Source organism: Lepisma saccharinum, chromosome 17 (assembly GCF_977018435.1).
Source record: "Lepisma saccharinum chromosome 17, izLepSacc3.1, whole genome shotgun sequence".
NCBI classification, from domain to species: domain Eukaryota; kingdom Metazoa; phylum Arthropoda; class Insecta; order Zygentoma; family Lepismatidae; genus Lepisma; species Lepisma saccharinum.
The window spans coordinates 40,314,155-40,332,023 of NC_139245.1; the positions used below are offsets into that span (position 1 = coordinate 40,314,155).

Genomic DNA, 17,869 nt, shown 5'->3' on the forward strand with positions numbered 1-17,869 from the left:
CGACTGAGCCACTGGAAGCACCATATTTTTATTTTATACTAAGTATTTGACCGGTTTGACGTTGTGTGCGTGTATTGCGTGTGTGTATGTAAAAGTGTGTGTTTGCTAATGAACGTTAAATTCCATAATGCCTCCAGTTCTGTCGAAGTTGAAATCAAAAACCTTGCATAGCTCGGGAAATTCTAAGCAACGTGCACGAGTTCATGAAGGAGGAAGCCAGTCATGGTGTTAGCATCCCAATAAAGCATTTTGGCAAGAGAGCAGCAACAAATTGTTCATATTTCATAATTTTGGAATTATTCAAAATAAATAAATTATGTGGCTCCAACATCATTTCAACTCTGGCTCCGGCACGTGTTCTTGTAGAAATTCCATAGAGGAGGCTGTCATTTTTGCTGCTTAATGCGATACATATTGTTTTCTGTGTTAAAATTGCCATGCTTTGATGGGTGACCAAGTTCATAGCAGGGCCGGCGGAAGGGGAGGGCGAAACGTGCCATCGCCCAGAGCGGCAAAATTTGAAGAGAAGAAAAAAATAAGCCTATTGAAAACTGTGATCGAGCGAGATATTCTTTTGCGCTGAATAGTATTGAAATAGCATAAGAAGTCTCATTATTTATTTTATATTTTGATGTTTTAGTTAGGAATATATTGATTTTCAATTTTCCGTTGCTGCGTAATGACCGTGGGGGGGGGGGTCGAAATAGAGCGGCATCTGCCGCCACCTCCCAGGGAGGCAAAATGACTAGCGCCAGACCTGGTTCATAACAAAAGAAAAAGCCGCGCAGCTTATCGTCTAGTGGCAGTATATGTACTTGTTATTGTTGTGGAAGCCGGCATCCTTTGTAAATGTACAACAAAGGCAACCGACTGTCGCCGATCTCAGAGAGGAAATAATAATACTGCTTGAGGAGGACTGTTATGGTGCAATTGTAGCGGTTTAACACGTCGGCATGTTATTATCTGCCGTTGCAGTTCCATACCAGTGTATACGGGTTTTGGGAGTGAAAAGTTAGAACGCCGACAGTGCATTAATGCAATGAAAAATAATATATATATATTTTTCTATTTTGTTTGAAATCACTCAAATAAGGAATCGTATGAAGAAGTCTTCTTTGCAGCATTTTTGGTAATTTTACTTATGTGTTAGTTCATATTTTGCGATTTTTTAGTCCATATGTATGTAGCTACATACAAAGCCACTTGTTAGTACATATTAATCCTAGTCCTGGTATAATGCATGACGTTTAAAACTCAACGTTAGATAGACCTGAATTCTCTAATTTTATTGTTATACGTAACAGCTGTGCATCGGCGCACTGCAGCGATTTTTCTATCTGCTCCATTAGCAACACTGCTTCTTTAGTTGTTTCGCGCATCGCACGGCAGAAATATCTGCGCTGGACTTTAACTCTTAAAGCTTTTTCTTGAAGGTATCTAAAATTTAATAACAAAATATAATAACGGTGCATTTCTTTCAGTACACACTGCATGAAACGTAAAAAAAAAAAGAAAGAGAAGCAGTTGTGCATATTCACTCATCTGATGGATTGAATAGAAAAATATTCTCAAGGATATAATAACAGCAATAATAATAATTAGTAATAATAATTATAATAATAATTTTGGAATAAACTGGTTCATTATCATGAAATTTTAAGTATTATTACATGATAATAATTACTGTTATTTTATCTATTATTCACATTTCTGGGAATGCCCATGGGAACACTTATGAGTGCCCCCCCCCCGATTTTTTTTATAGCTACGGCCATGTTTAAAACGTTTCTTAGTTTATCTACCGTATTTCATTTGGCGCTGCAGTCGAAGTTCAATTCGAAGACTTCGAGACAACTGCGAGACCATTTTCGAAATGAGTTCGCCTGCCTCCGTGTCGGAGTGGTTAACACAGCGCGCAGCAACGCCAGGGGCCTGAGCATGGGCGTTTGTGAGAGTATCTTCATCAATTTCATCATATCATCACTCATCCTCATCTTCGCGGTTAGCTAAAAGTGGCAGAAAAGGGAAGTAAAACTAAATCAATCAATCGAAGGGTGTTCGCTTCAAGTACAGTCTTGCACCTTTCGGACACGGCCAATGAAAGCATTCCTCGTCAGAAGGAGAGGTTGCTAGAGTCTTGTGCGATAAGTGAAACCCGGTTTTCTCCTCGACCTCGCTTGACACTGTCACGGAGAGAGAGGCCTGACCGGCGCCGACGGAATAAGCACTTGAAGAGCCGTAGTGGCGTCAGCGCTGGTTCGAAATCCATCGCGAAACGGCAATTAAAAACGCCCAACGCAGGAAGTTGAACAGTTAACGAAGGTGTACTCCCGTTTCTCCTGCGTAATGATGCTTCGTCAAAGGAATGCACTTTACGTGACCTGGCACGGTAAATAGGTGCGGTAAGAGGACGAAAATAGCATGGAAAAAGTGAACGTTCCGGTTCTGATTTTTGAACAGAATAAAACATCGACAGCAGTGTTGTCAACCCACACTACAATTTGCTACCATCAGTTACAACAGAGGAGAAACCAGAGGGTGCCAGGCTGAGTTTTAGCCTGGATGCCGGAACCTACTTAGTTTTCCTTGTGGTTACCAACAAAAGTCATGCTGCATAAATCAACTTACTCATAAATCCCCACACCACATGTTACACTAATTAAATAATCACTTGTCACTTCATGTTCTTCCGAAGGTTCAACTTTAAAAGGGACGATTGACAAAAATATTGTATTTTGAAATAAAGTTAAAATCACACTGACTCACACTATGTATGTGTTCTAAATAATGTTTTCACGTTGTCGGATATCTTTTATGTGTTTTACAGCACACCCAGTGGATATGTATGAAAAAATTATTCTATATTCTCAGATTAACTCGTTCATATTCGGCAGTCTAGAGCCCGCATGCAACCTATTATATTACAATATAGAACTTTTCAAGAAATGAAACTTGACACCGATATTCTTGACGGGTTCATATTGTGATAAATGCTTGTAAATGGAAAGTGACGATTAATATTATTATTTTTGTTGCAGCTATTATTATTTAATAAGATAGGTTGGATTAATTTACTAAATATATATGAACTCATATGCGAAGTTGGATGTTTAAAAGTCATAATTATTATTTAGACATTCACACGGGTCCCCTTCATATTGGGACATCGGGCCTGTTGGGATCTGCTTCCATAATTCATGCTCACCATCTACAATGAGGGCCTGTCATAAGAGCCGTGATAGTCAAATCAGTAACTCATCTGACCGCCACACAGTTACTTGGGTTCGATTCCCGAGCTGGGTGACCTCAAGTGGGCATTTTTTTAGCGGCTCTTGGGTTCAGCCAGCCTCTAACAAATGGATACCTGGGGGGTAAACCTGGATGGTAAAGGCGTGATACTGATCACATCACCTCCATAAATGCCAGGATTGTGAATGATCCACCACCATAAAGCTTCAGGGTATGTTGAAATGTGCAAAGGAAGAGGGGGGGGGTGCTTTATCTTTTGTCTTTACCATATACAATAGATTTCTTTCGCACAGAACGAGTTGTTACGAGTATCTCGAGTTGTTATCTCCGTATCACGAATGGGAGAGGAAAGAAGAGTTTACAGGATTCTTGTTGGGAAACATGATGGTAAGAGACGTGTAGGAAGGCCAAGACGAAGATGGAGGGATAACGTTGAGATGGCCCCAAATAAAATTAGGAAGGATGGAAAAGATTGGATTGATAGGAACAGATGGAAGGCTTGTGTTGCTGCAGGCATAAACCTTCGGGTTTAAAAAGCTAGAGAGTTAGTTAGTTAGTTCCAAGTCTTTCATTGTTCTTCCCAATTACTCGTTAACATGCCGAGTATTGCGTAAACCCTGCTCCACTGAAGACGTATATGCAATCATCTTTACATACAATCTTTATTCGTTTTAGCTGCATATTATGGCCTCAATAGCATGTTACAAAACTTGGTAAGATTCATTTGAGTGGTCGGTGTGAGCTGTTGGTCCATACCTCCTGCTTGCCACGTTACTGTTCAACCTCTTCAAGCCTCAGGGCAATAAAAAGTTGGGCCAATGACACGTACACAACCCGCAAAAAACAAGTGAAGACAACCTGTATATAATTCAGCGGAGAACTGCTCAAAAGAAACAGAGCTATTACAGAGACGACTCCGAAACCAAAAGAAATGACGTCGAAATTCCAATTTGCTCAGCACGTCACGTGACGCTTGGTTAATGAACACGTTAAAATTACACGGGGATATTAAGTGACAGGGAAAAATAAAAGAGTAGGGTGCCACTCTACGGAAGCCCAGGGTGGTGTTTTTCTCATCTGCTCAAGGTCAAGTCGATATTGGCAACTAGATGCTAAAGAAAGCCAAACATTCGCACCTCCATGCCACCGGTTGGGCCTTGCGCAAGCAGGAATTTACTTGAAGTAAGCAGTGGAACTTGTTACACGGTTTTGTAATATTTGCATAACACTGCAATGGAGATATTTTGTCACAGCACGTTGCTATTTGCAAGTTCGCTCTTCAATAAGACCCGGAATATAGATTTGTTTCCTTGAGTTCTTGTTTGAAGTCCACACAAGCCTATGGGACCGGACCTACAGTTTAAGGTTGGATCCAAACCAGAATGTGCCTCCACCGGGTATCGAACCCGGTGATGGTCAAATCCGGATAAAATTGCATCCGGATATAGGGTAATTGAGGACTACAAGTGGTAAACGTTGTAAGTGCCAAAAGCGAAAGTGTTGGGAAATCGCAAAAAAACAGTTTTTCCACATATCTGGCACTTACAACGTTTACGATTTTCACTTACCCTCAACGTGAAACCTCTTTTGATACCTGAAATAATAAATTACGTTTATTTTTATGAAATGTTCATTCTTGTGTATGGAAAAACATGTTTCATTACCTGTTCCTGTTTGTAATTTTTTTATCTTGTTAATATTGTTTATTTAAATTACACACAGTGGTCTCTCTCTCTACAAACGTAAACACAGACTGCTTTGAGGCAGTTCACGAAGAAATATGGCTGCCACCTCGCTTGGCACTTGCCCGACCCTGTGGCCGAGTGGTTAGCACATCGCGCTGCGACGCCAAGGGTCCCGGGTTCGAATCCCGGTCGGGCTTGGTTGTTTGTGAATTCATCAATTTCATCATTTCATCACTCATCCCCATCTTCGCAAATTAGCCAAGAGGCACAAAACGCGAAGTAAAATAAACTAAAATCAAATCAAATCAAATCGCTTGGCACTTCCATCGTTCACCAAATCAGCCCGCAGGGACGTTCACACTAGCGTCCTCTCTACACGCCCTTTTGAACTAATTACTTAGAGCAGTGGTTTCCAACTTCAAAAGGTCCGAGGGCCAAAATTATATCCAGCAGTTGATTGGCGGGCCGCATTTTTGGGGGGGGGGTGGATTAAAAATTACAAAAATTGTAAGTACTGAACTGAAGATGTAGTACTTTCGCATGACCTAAATTTCTAAAATGAGGCAATAGAAATAATGGAATCACAGATCAAAATTGTATAATTACAATTTATTTCACAAAAACCCAATACTTATGGATGAATTGAAAGAAATTAAAAACACACCATACAAATAAGAATCCTTCATAGTAAGTGTTCAATGTGAAAATTGAGTTCGATCTGCTTATTTTATTAAAGTTGTTATGTTCACTTCAATTTGTCTCAGAAGGTGAAGCATCTGGTAGTCGGCTTCTGTAGCGGTTCTTGATGAACTTCATTGAAGAAAAAACACTTTCACACGTGTATGTGCTGCCGAATATCGATGTCATTCTTTGCTCAAAACTTTGAAGGTTTGGAAAGCGTTCTTTTGAAAGGTATTTGAAAAACTCTGGTCCTTTTTCTTGCCATTGTTGTTTGTAACGAGGTAGAAGTTTTCCCAACGTTCTTGATAGGTTCTATTTTCATTTTGAATCTTACGTTTTTTGGAGATATTGCTCATTTCGATATTTGCACAAACTATAACAGTCACAGTACAATCCGAGTTGGAACACTGGAAATCTCTTCGTACTTCGTGCGTAGTAAAACAGATCTGTATAGCGCCGCTCTGCAGTTTGTTTCTAAACACAAAGAGTGAAGCCTTCGCTGAAGCGGGCGAGTTCATTCCGCATAGCGAAGGAGTAGAATGCATGGTGTGAAGCGAAAGTTATGTCACTTTAGATTCTTCTGATCATCATTATTGACTGCAGAATCAATTCTACATGTGATATTTGTCTTTTTTCACAGAGCTTCCGTTCATTCAGTAAAAATAGAACGTATTTTAATAAAAATACATAAAATTAATGTATTTTGCAAACTGCTTTCGCGGGCCGCAAAAAAAGGCATCGCGGGCCGCATGCGGCCCGCGGGCCGCCAGTTGGAGACCCCTGACTTAGAGGGCTACCAGCCACTTTTCACGTTTACCGCATTGTAAAGCATGACACAGTTGACAGTTTAACGTGGAAAACGGTGTTTGAATTTTTCTGCCACTTACATCGTTTACAGATTTTAGTCTTCAATTTTTATCCGGATTTCTAAGATATCCGAATTATCCGTTTATTCGGATTATCCGTTGCATCCGAAACGGATATAGGATAATTTGAAATCCGAATATCCGTTATCCAGATTTTGTTGTCATAGTTACCAATACGCCACCGAGGAGGCGTTGTGTTTTAGGCTTGATGTTAGATAAATCATGCTACATTAAAACACGAAGGTGTGAACTGAAAATACGAAGTTCTAAAGTTCCGCCCCTGTACAGGCGCCAGCAAAAAGGGGGGGGGGGTCAAACGAGTCCGTGGACCACCATTCATTTCAAGTTACAAAAAAGCATAAAAAAATATTTTTGTTATTAATAACAGAAATAAAGTTCATTTAGGTAGTATTCGAACAGAGTGAAAATTACATTAAATCGAAAGAATACACGAATCAGGCTATATTTTCATATTCTAATCATTGAATGCGAATAATAAATGGTTCTACAGTTTACAAAATTAAAAAATGAGTAATTTTTTCCCCTAAATTTTCAAGTCTTTTCTTGAACGAGATGTGCAAAAGTTAATAAAAACACAATACTAACTGTACGAAATGTGAAAAAATATACTGGAAAACAGTAGTGCTCGTCTGGAGGATTAAGTAGCAAAGTCTCCCCGTTTATATAATAATAAATTGGTTTATTTTATTATTTATTATTGTAAAATGATAATTATATCAGTGACAATGATAATTATTATTGTTATTATTTGCTATTATCAATTACCCCGCTCCTTCACAAAATTTCGGGCGACACCCTTTTGTTTCGTGCAGCGGATCTACCACCAAGTTATCGGGGACGTTCGTTGGTACAGTTAGAATCGCAAACGAAACCTACTGGTCTGTGAATGCAAGAGAACTTTTATTACCAATTCAAGGCGCGCAAAATGAAATCACGATTGGAGTTGCACCAATCTTCTTCAACTGGACTAAATTGCCAGTAAAGTTCCCCGACTGTTTGTGACGGACGCACTGTTCTTGCATTTTACTTCATTGGCTATAAACACGCGCATTCTTCAGCGGTTTGTGGAAGTGAAATGTCCAGAAAGGAGAGGCAAACGGAATCAGCCGAGCGTTCTTCCTTTCCGTTTCCATCAGTGCAAAAACGAAAACATCCTTATTTTTATGAGGTCTTAAAATCAAATTGTTTATCATAATAACTAGGGTAGGATTTTTATGACTTAGCATATTTTTATTTGTAAGGGTGATGTGTTTGACATTCATATTGTGAAGAAACTACCTAATTGAATTAAGGTGCTTTTTAAGGGTATATTTTGATGAATTTTCTGTCACATTTATTTTCACTTTTTCAAGAAATATAGTCATTTTCGAAGTGGATTCGTTCTTACTCTCATGTTCACTCGAGAGTTTTCTTAAAAAAATTTTTTGGGCTGCAGAAAAATATTTTTCACTTTTATTTGAAAATTTACATAAAGTATTCATTGTGCATTACAACTCAGGGCCCATAAAGTGAACTAAAAATAGTACGTTTGTGAAAATATTAAAGCATATATTAGATATTGATGTTTGAAACAGTCCAGTTATAAGGGCATATTTCTCAAATTATAGTGCATATTTTGTAATATTTTAGGCCATAAGAGCATATTTTATTTTGCATATTTTGGTGATTTTTAGGTCATAATAATCCTAGCCCTAATAATAACGTTAATAACTTCATCACGGTTGGTGCTGGAGCAACAAAAAGCATACCATTGAACTCGTGAGAAAATTTAATTCATGATGGCGGGTTTCAAGATGGTGGGTTTCAAGATGGCGGCCATCATCGTCATAATATGCTCTATAACATTTCCTCCACTCCTATTAGAAACCTACAGTGTCAGTTTTGCGGAATAGTATGTCATTCAAGTTTAATTCGGCGTCTCCATACTTTTGGACCACCCTGCATATTGTAAATACAATAAGGGCGTTATGTTATAGTCGGGAGGATATTATTAAATTCTCCCACAATTAACAAAAGGACGGATAGACAGGGAGAGCCGTTCAATACAGCACTGCGGGCTTTTCAGGAGAAGCCTCACCATTACATTTGATTGATTTTTGTTATTTTGACTAATCGTGACGATGAGGATGAATGATGAAATTGATGAAGGTACACTCACAAGAAAGACCCATGCCGGGATTCGAACCCGGAATGCCTAGCGTCGTAGCGCGCTGTGCTAACCATTGCGCCACTGCGGTCGACAAAAATATTTTAGATAGTGTCTATCACAAATAGGGTGATAATGAGAAATAGGAATTCAGTTTATATTTTTAGTTTTGTATACTTCCCCACGTCAGTCGCGACGATGAGAATGTTTGATGACCAGTTAGAAATGGAGCAAGAGTTCGAAAGGGTTCGAACCTAGGACTTCCGGCTTCGCAATGCGCTACGTTAACCACTCCTCCACCGCGGTTTATTGGAATTATGGTTATGTAGCATGTATTGAATTTGCATGGCCATGAGGGCTGAAATTCAGTAAGCTCCTGAGCTTAGTTCCGGAAAAATCAAAAGGGTAACATTTTATCAAAACTCGATAAATGAAGAAGCGAGAATAGTTTATTGTGGTTAGGCACGCTGTAATCACAATAGTTATGCAAGGAATTAACCGTTTCACATGCGTGAAAACTGTAAAACATGCTGCCAAAATGAATGGACTTGCAAGAAGTGAATGTTTTGGTTTTAATGTTACAAGGCAAGATAAACGGGACCTGAGTTTATGTACACTCACCGGCAATAGCATGAGACACCTACATCCTGAAATGCTTGCTTCCTTGCAAGGAGTTACTTGTGTTGTCTAACTATACGACAATAAGCGGATTTTAATAGGAAATTTTCAATGCCAACTTCTGCCACCCCCGTAGAGTTAGGCAACGCACACAACGCCTTGCCTTGCAGAGAAGAGAGTATTTCAGTATTAAGGTCTCATTTTTATTGCCGGCGAGTGTACCAATAGAACAATGAATTCTGGCATTGATGAAATTAAATATTCGCAGGGATGTACAAGAGGAAAGTGAGACGAGAGCAGGGTGCGAAATTCGGGGGGGGGGGGGGGTTCCCCACCAACAATCTTGGCCACAAAAATCCCCCCACCAAACATTTTCGGGGAGGACAGTTTTTCTTATAACAAACAAAAGATAAGCAATTACTTCTAATTTCAAATATACTTTACGAACGAAAAAGGCAGAAATTAAGTGTAGTTGCGAGTATTGAATGCACTCTCTCTCAAGTAAAGCAAGAATGCAAGAAAATAATAAGTATGAAATATAATTGATTTATATTAACATAATGCACAAACTAAACAAAAAACTTATACATAATAAAACTACTTGAACTATTTCATAATTTATTAACACCTTTAGCCAGTTAGTAAAGGAATTAATTAGCAGCTTTGCAATATCTGATATGCATAAAAGTAAGAAATTATTTTCCTTTATGTAATTAATAATAATAGTAATATATTTCAATTGAGTAATTTATTTTTAATTTTAATAACATTACAAATATGTATATCGTATGATTTACACATATGTTTGTGGAGGAGGGAGTTTTGTAGATGAAGAACTTTCTCCCCACCAGTTTTCAATGATTTCGCACCCTGGACGAGAACTTCCCGATAGCCTAGTGGTCTGGGAATCAAGGAATTCTGAGTTTAGTGATTGGAATTTCACTAACGCCAATCTCATGTAGATATAAAGTATGGCCAAGCCGATACCACTTTGAAACGATGCCCATACTGATAACTATACTCTTTCCGATTCACGCCGATAAAATTCAAGAATTGCATCAGAATGTTAAAATACCTGTTATGTAATAACAGTACACAGATTTTCGCACAGTCCTGGTGCAAAATAAACTGAAACTTCGAATTTTGCATAATTTCCAGGACAATTATACCCCGCGATAGTGTTGCGCGGGCCCCAGAAAACGTATTGGTCGGGATCGATAAATTAAATCCAACCTATACTTCCCGCCTATATAGCGGCCCCGGCGCCTACCCAGCGTCGAATAACATGGGTACCTGGGGGAAACCCTGGGGGGTAAAGGCGGTCAGGGGCGTGATGCTGATCACATCACCCCCACTCACGACCGGATCAAGAAAGTGTGGGGCGTTACCCCCACACCCCCTATACGCCTTCATGGCGTGGTGCTATGCACAGGGGAACACTTTACCTTTTTTTTTACTTCCCGATACCTATACTACTGGTCAGGGGTGCCCATCCCCCACCCCGCCATCCCCACCAAAATCGTTAATCAAAATCCCACCCAAAAGAATTGTTCATCATGACCTCCCACCCACACTTACAGTTTTGATGCAGTAATTGATCGATAATTTGATTTCATTCTTTAAAAAGGTCAATTTTCGAAATACGTAAGTTTTAGACAACGAAAACTGAAGTATGTTACAATTATCCAGTCAGTCGTAGCACAGGAACACATTCAAGTGAATCAAATCGTGCCTGAAATCAGGTAAACCTAAAACCGAAGGCCGCATGTCGGAAGTTCTCAGCCGACTCGGAACTACCACAAAGAAACACCAGACAGTTTACCACTGGCCGAGATGCCAATTAAAAGGCGCATGAAATTAGAAAACTTTCATTGCAGTTGAAATTAAAAGACTAAAGAAAGAAAAGCCATGACTCATTTTCACGTTTGCTAACATAAAACGTGCAACACTGCTTAGGCTCACTGCCATTGTTAGCAGGGGCGGCGAGGGGGCTTGCACAGCCCTTAATTTTCTTCCGCACCCCCTATCCAAAACCTATATTCTACCAAAAACATTACCTCCTACAGTGTCATATTATGTCATGTCGTTGTCATATTGACAGCCGAATGTTAGGTACTGAATTGAGAGTACTGTTGTTATTTACAACAGGCAAGCATTGATCTTACTCTGAAATAGATTCCGCATTTATTTTCCTGTGCTCTTGGCAATCTACGTATAAAGATCAGCGCCCCGTGTCTTCATTTCTTCAGAATTGTTATTAAGTTTTGTTGTCCGCCTACTTGTTCTTCCTCTTTCTTCAAGTCGCATTGGAACAAAAATTCCAGTTGCTTTCAAGTATCATCAGATGGTTCTCGGGAAATGATTTAACGCGAGTTGTATCGTGACGGTAGTTTCCTTGTTAATTCGTTCTATTTGTTCTAGTAAACACGTACCATTTCAGACGTTTTCAAAGACTGTTACGAAGAGGCCAAAAATTGACGAAGAAATGTTGTAGTTCGTTGATGATAACAGGGATTTTAATTAAGAAGTTGCTGTGCACTTAGCGTTTTGTCACAACACCACAGCATCTGGGCAGACGGAAGGTAGGCTATGTATTATGTAAAACGAACGCATATTAAAAGAGGGGTAACAAAGCAACGGAACATTTTCAGAAAAGTGAAGCAGTCCGAAAAAAGTGAATTGATAATTATTCATACATGACAGTGACTACATGATTTCGTATTTATTGCTTATTTTCTTTTTCACATTGCAGAACTTTAGGTTTTGTAGTAACGATTTCTTTATTTTACCCAATGTACAGAAACTGAACACTCAGAAGTTGTTGTCATCGATACCCGTTGGATGTACATAGTGGTTCGGATCCCACTTTAAACTGTAGGTACAGTCCCCATTAGCCTATATGTGAATAAAGTGGACTTAAAACAATGGATGTAAATCTAAAAGTGTACATTTCAGTCACGGTCATTTATGTTGCGTTGCACGAACATGGTAACTTCAAACTGAAGGATTTTCTGTGAGAGAGTGAGCAACACTATTAGGGGGGGGGATATACATCGACTTCTCTCCGTGGAAAAATGCCTTGCCTTGCTTGCCTCTCCATGGATAAAAAATCCTCCAGTCGTTCAAATATATCATTGGCTTTCCTTGAGAAAGCTGTTCTTTTCAAATTTCCAAACGTCGTTGTTGTGCTAAAATCAGCCTAAAATGAAGCAAGTCGCTGGTATTCTTCAGTTTATTCTATGCATATTTCATGTTTTGTTTATTTTGAACATAGCACCCCCTTACATTTCATTCCGCACCCCCCAGCACCCCTAGGTGATTAATCCTGACGCCGCCGCTGATTGTTAGTGTACTGAATCAACCTTATTCTTAATAGTTTGTCTGCTTAACTAACCTTGTATTAATTCCAAACCGATTCTAAAGGCATGAGAGGTGGTGGTCCATTTCAACTCAATTGCCGCGATCGCCCACAGGAAGGAAGAAAATATAATAACCATCACTAAAAATCGATAAGAAGTCAATCAAACGAAACGATCCCCCCACTTTTGTGTGAAGATATATAGAATTGGTATTAAAACTATAAAATTTTGTCCCCGCAAAAAATTCTCATGACGCAGGCGCGTCAAGAATTCCCCTGTGGGCACCCCTGATATTGGTATCGACCAATTCTGATACATCGGAATCGGTATCGGCTCAGCCCTAACATAAACTTATTGATGCCACGTAAGGATTCGGACGGCGAAAGGCAAAGATAATAATAAGGAACTTGTCCATTCCTTTCCTTTCGTATTCTGCAGCCTGTGTTGCTTTAAGGAATGAGTTTGTGTGTTTTCTAACTTTTTAAGTCCACTTTGCACAGATAGGCTAATCGGGACTGGACTTACAGTTTAAATTGGGATCAAAACCACTGTGACTCCACCGGGTATCGAACCCGGGGTCCCTTGATTACAAGGCGACGACGTTACCACTAAGCCATCGGGAGGTTGTGAAACAGATGCTCTTCTGACGTTTTTATGTTTAAGTCATGATCCAGCGGCGGCTGCTGGTTTTGAATTAGGTGAAGGATTAGTAGGGGAAAAAATGGGGCAATAGAGTTAATTAGATCAATAGTTAAACATACTTATTATAAAATGAGGTTTCTAATAAGTATGTGTAACTATTGATCAAATTTCCTACATTACCCCATTTCCACTTACTAGCACTTCACCTAATTCCGCTGCTGTCATGATCAGGGGAGGCGCCAGGGAGGTGCAATAGGGTTCTTGCGCATCCCTTAATTTTCTTCCTCACTCCTTTTTTTTCAAACATACAGTAAAACCTCGTTTATCCGGACTAATGAGGGGGATAAGTTGACCTGTTTAACGAATGTCCGAATTTAAACTCAGTTTATAGCAACAAAACATGCTTATTATGGTGTATTTAAAGGGCATAGGCCTAAATACACTTTACAGTACAGTACAAAGCCTGCGGGAAACAGAATTTCATCAGTGGTCGATGGCCTTTTTCTTTTGGGAAGTTCTCTTGTTGACTTCTAGCCACATTTAAAACCTTGCATTCTTTTTTTCCCCCTTTTGCCTGTCCGGATTAAGCCAAGTCCGGCTTATCGGGGTCCGGATTAACGAGATTTTACTGTACTTTCATCCGAAATTGCTGTTAACTATGGCAGTGTCGTGCTAAGTTACGACTTGTTAATGCTGTGGTGTCATTTTTTTCAGCCTAGAATGTTAGATATTATTGTACAGGGTCAACGAAGTTAGAAATAATGTGCGTTTTAGACTGGGTATATTAATGCACTTGTATGTTGAATTGTATCTTCTGCAAATATACTGTATAAAGAAACAAACTGCCGGAGTACCAAGTGAGGGGAGTGTACAACAGGCAAGCCACTGTGCCTAATCTGAAAGGGAAGCCGCATTTACTTTTCTGTACATTGCCCACTATTATCTTTGCTGTTGACTGTGCATGTGGTTGTTGTTCCAAAGCAAGCAAAATTGAAGCAAGTCATGGGGTATATTTTAGTCTCCTTGGCATATTTTCAAAAGTTGATTGATGTTTCATGTAGTTACTAAAGCATGTTTCATGGTTGCTTTATTTTCAACACCACACCCCCTAAATTTCATTCCGCACCCCCTAGATAATTAATCCTGGCATCACCGCTGGTCAGGATCATCGCATTGTGGAGAAAAGACTGAATGATAATGTTGATGAACAATTTACCTACTAATACTTTTGCCGTTGGGTGTACCGCGTCGCGTTACTGCACCTGCAAAACAAATCCCGACCGAGTTAACTCCCCAAAACTTCAAATCACTCTTCTGAAAACGGTACTTACGGTGTGGGCGGTGTTTCGTATTCCGGAAATAGTTTTATCTTGTGTCTCCGTCCCCAAGTGGTCCTCCCGCAGTCACTGCCACGGTCCAGCCCATTATCTTCTATTTCACGAAAAGGATTTAAATGTTCGGGGTAATCGTATATGCTCACGACACGTCTCCGGGTCATAATTGTTCTTATGCACGAACTCCTTCACTTCACACGCGGCACATGATAGCACTCGCACAAACTAACACACAGCACAAAACACGTCTTGATTCTGTAATAAACCGAAAGAACTTCCGCTCGATTAACTTCCGTCCATTCCGACGGAATGCTGCCACAAAAACTATATATGATTCTAGCAGGCAGGCATCGTCTGCCTGAATATGAGTTAGGACATGCGCATTCCGTTAGATGGCAGCACTGGACACTGTGTGACGTTGTCTGCCGTATAAGGGTTGCAAGCGCATGTTGTTTTTCCGTGCTGCGCTTGAGTTTTTAGTCACAGTCTAAATAAACATTTCCTTGTTCAGTTTTTTTAAAAAAATTGGAAGTAACGATCTATTTGGAACAGATTGTTGTTATAATTTTGGCTGATGCATTATTTCTTTCGATATGGGACATCAATTCGTGGTATGAGAACCAGCGGAACGTAACTCCAAACATGCGGTTTTTAGTTTGCATATACTCCTTCGATGAACTTTTATTACCAGTCAGATCGTCATATATACACTTCTAACCGTTAGCAGTAAGGTGGAGTCAAGTATCTTCAATTTACTGACTCTGTTTTGGAGTCACACATTTCCTCTCTCCTGTAAATTTGATAAATAGAGTTACGTCTCTTCTCACGTGAAGAACTTAGTTCCAAAAAATCAGTTCGTATTGTTATTATTTTAATCGAGCCTACCCGAATATGTTGTGGCAACGCTGCCGACTTTTAATCAAGGAGTCCTTGGTTCGATCCTCGGTTGAGGCGCATTGCACGGTGGTTCAAATACCTCCGTGACGGAGCCGTTATCACAGCGCGCTACGACGCTAGGGATCTCGGTTCGAATCCCGACCTGGGTGTTCCTTTTAAGTACCCCTTCATCAATTTAATCATATCATCGCTCGTTCTTATCTTCGCGATTAGCCAAAAGTGGTAGAAAAGCGAAGTAAAATAAACCATATCAATCAATCAGATCACTCGACATGCTTGGCCACTTTTTGTGTGTGAGAATTTTTCGTGCAACTTAGGTTGGGAAGTGCACAGATTCCAGTCTTGCCCCATATGAAACCGTCATTGCATCTCTTTTTGCTTTTGTAGATTTCTGAATTTCAGAGAAAATTTTAGCTTGACTTACACAATTAATTAATTCCTAGACGGAATTACACAACGTTGTCAAAGTAGGTAAAGAAATTATAAGTATCTCAATTTGTAAGTATACTTTAAACACGGAATGATTCAATATTAGCTGTACAATAATTTACAATAGTTTTTTAGTGCGAGAAAACTCGGAGTGAATAACTCTTAGAGTTGTATGTAATAAACGATCTAAATCATGGTACAGTTACTTTTGAATCATTCTGTGTTTAAGTTACAGGGAGAGGTATGCATACCTTATGCTTATAAGGTCAAGGTACAGCAAATTTCGTACATTATATTTCAAAGCACTTTTTAACCCGCATCTTTCGGAAACTTGAAACACTTCGTCCTTAATAGCCTCTTGCGATATAAATTCCTTTGAAATGTATAACCTTTTTAATGTACATATTGACAATTGTATTGCCTCTACATACGTTCTTGCCCAGCTAAATGTGATGGAGCTTGTATCCTTCTTTCATCTTTAATTATCCGTTATTTCGTCCAATCTTGACATTTCTCCAAAAATCTCTTGTTGGTGCTCCATGGCTTAAATCATTAGCTCTCAGCCGATCCAGCCTCCTGCTAAACTTCGAAACATTGGTTTATCTGCTTAACGAATGTTTACACTCTGCACAGTTAATATTTGCAGCAGGAGGAAATTATAATCTTGCGCAAGACAGCGTCTTCTCGGCATTCGTGGGCAACCGATAATCACTAGGCATTTATTTGAGATTGATCACTGCATTTTTCTTTTTTTTAGAGAGAGAGTGAGAGAGAGAGAGGTGACAGTGACTCAATTTCCCTTATTTGAAATTTGAACTGCGATCCACGCGTTTCGCAACCCCCTTCCCCACCTCTCCTCCCATGTTGTCAGAAGTGACAGTGAGTTCGATAAACGAAGCTAGAACTCCTCAAAAATTAAAAGCTTTGCCATTCTACTTCTCGGGATGTTTGATGGTCTGGAAGTGGAAACCCTTGTATCGATTCGCTCTCATTAATGTTTGAATTTGCGACTGGTTCGAAAATCCATTTTTGAAAAGCGATATTGATCACATTGCTACCACTTACCGTCTCGAGTTGCAAATGTAGGTCTCGAAGCGTAAGTTGCTATCTTATCTCGAATTAATATTCATAAAAAATAAACAATAAACATCATGCTGTTTACAGTTCTTTAGAGACATCAAACGACATAAACTATCGATACATACAGAACCCGAAGTGTGTCAATTGGCAAAAATACGTTGACTCCAGATATTATTATTATTATTATTACGTCAGGGATCCCGAGTTCAAATACAAGCCTGGGCATGGGTGTTCTTTGTAAGTGTCCCTTCATCAATTTCATCATCACTCATCATTCACTTATCCTCATCGTCGCGATTGGCCAAAAGTTACAGAAAAGCGTCGGTAATTAACAAGAATCAAAGTATTATTATTATTATTTGAGGTTACAGTTAAGCTTACAGTTTACTTTGCACTGATTCTCCAACTAGTATAAAAGAAAACAGTTTTTACCCTACATACATACATTAATGTGTTAGCTATACAGTTATGCTAATTGTTTATATATATATAGAATATACTAAATTGCAAATGTATACTTGTATGTACATAATTTAAGAATAGCTATATGAAAGAAAAGTACATAAACACTTTCACAACTTGCATAATAGATAGGAAGGAGGGTACGATGAAAATGAGACACGGTGTCAGTATTCAGATTAACATCTTAATTTGTCCTTTAAATTTGGCCAAATTCTCTCCTTTCTGCACTTTACAGGCATTTGATTCCATGTTTTACTTGCCCGAGATGACAGGGATTTTCATCCGTATCTCGCCTTCTTACATTTCGGTACACCATTTTCAGAGGATGCGCGCTTCTTTCGGACACGGTCTAAGTCGCTTAAGTAAGTGGTTGTGTAAGGGTCAATTCATACCAAGTGTT

The 17,869-nt window shown here is 39.3% G+C and overlaps 1 protein-coding gene across 1 annotated transcript in view; it reads right to left on the reverse strand.

Moving 5' to 3' along the window:
- LOC146001687 (uncharacterized) overlaps positions 1–14,949 on the reverse strand; it is a 73,433-nt gene extending 58,484 nt beyond the window's left edge. Inside the window, exon 1 of the mRNA XM_083139337.1 lies at positions 14,599–14,949. Within this exon, the coding sequence (XP_082995463.1) occupies positions 14,599–14,765 (167 nt within the window). The 5' untranslated portion in view covers positions 14,766–14,949. The remainder of the gene's footprint in view (positions 1–14,598) is intronic.
- Positions 14,950–17,869: the final 2,920 nt, after the last annotated feature.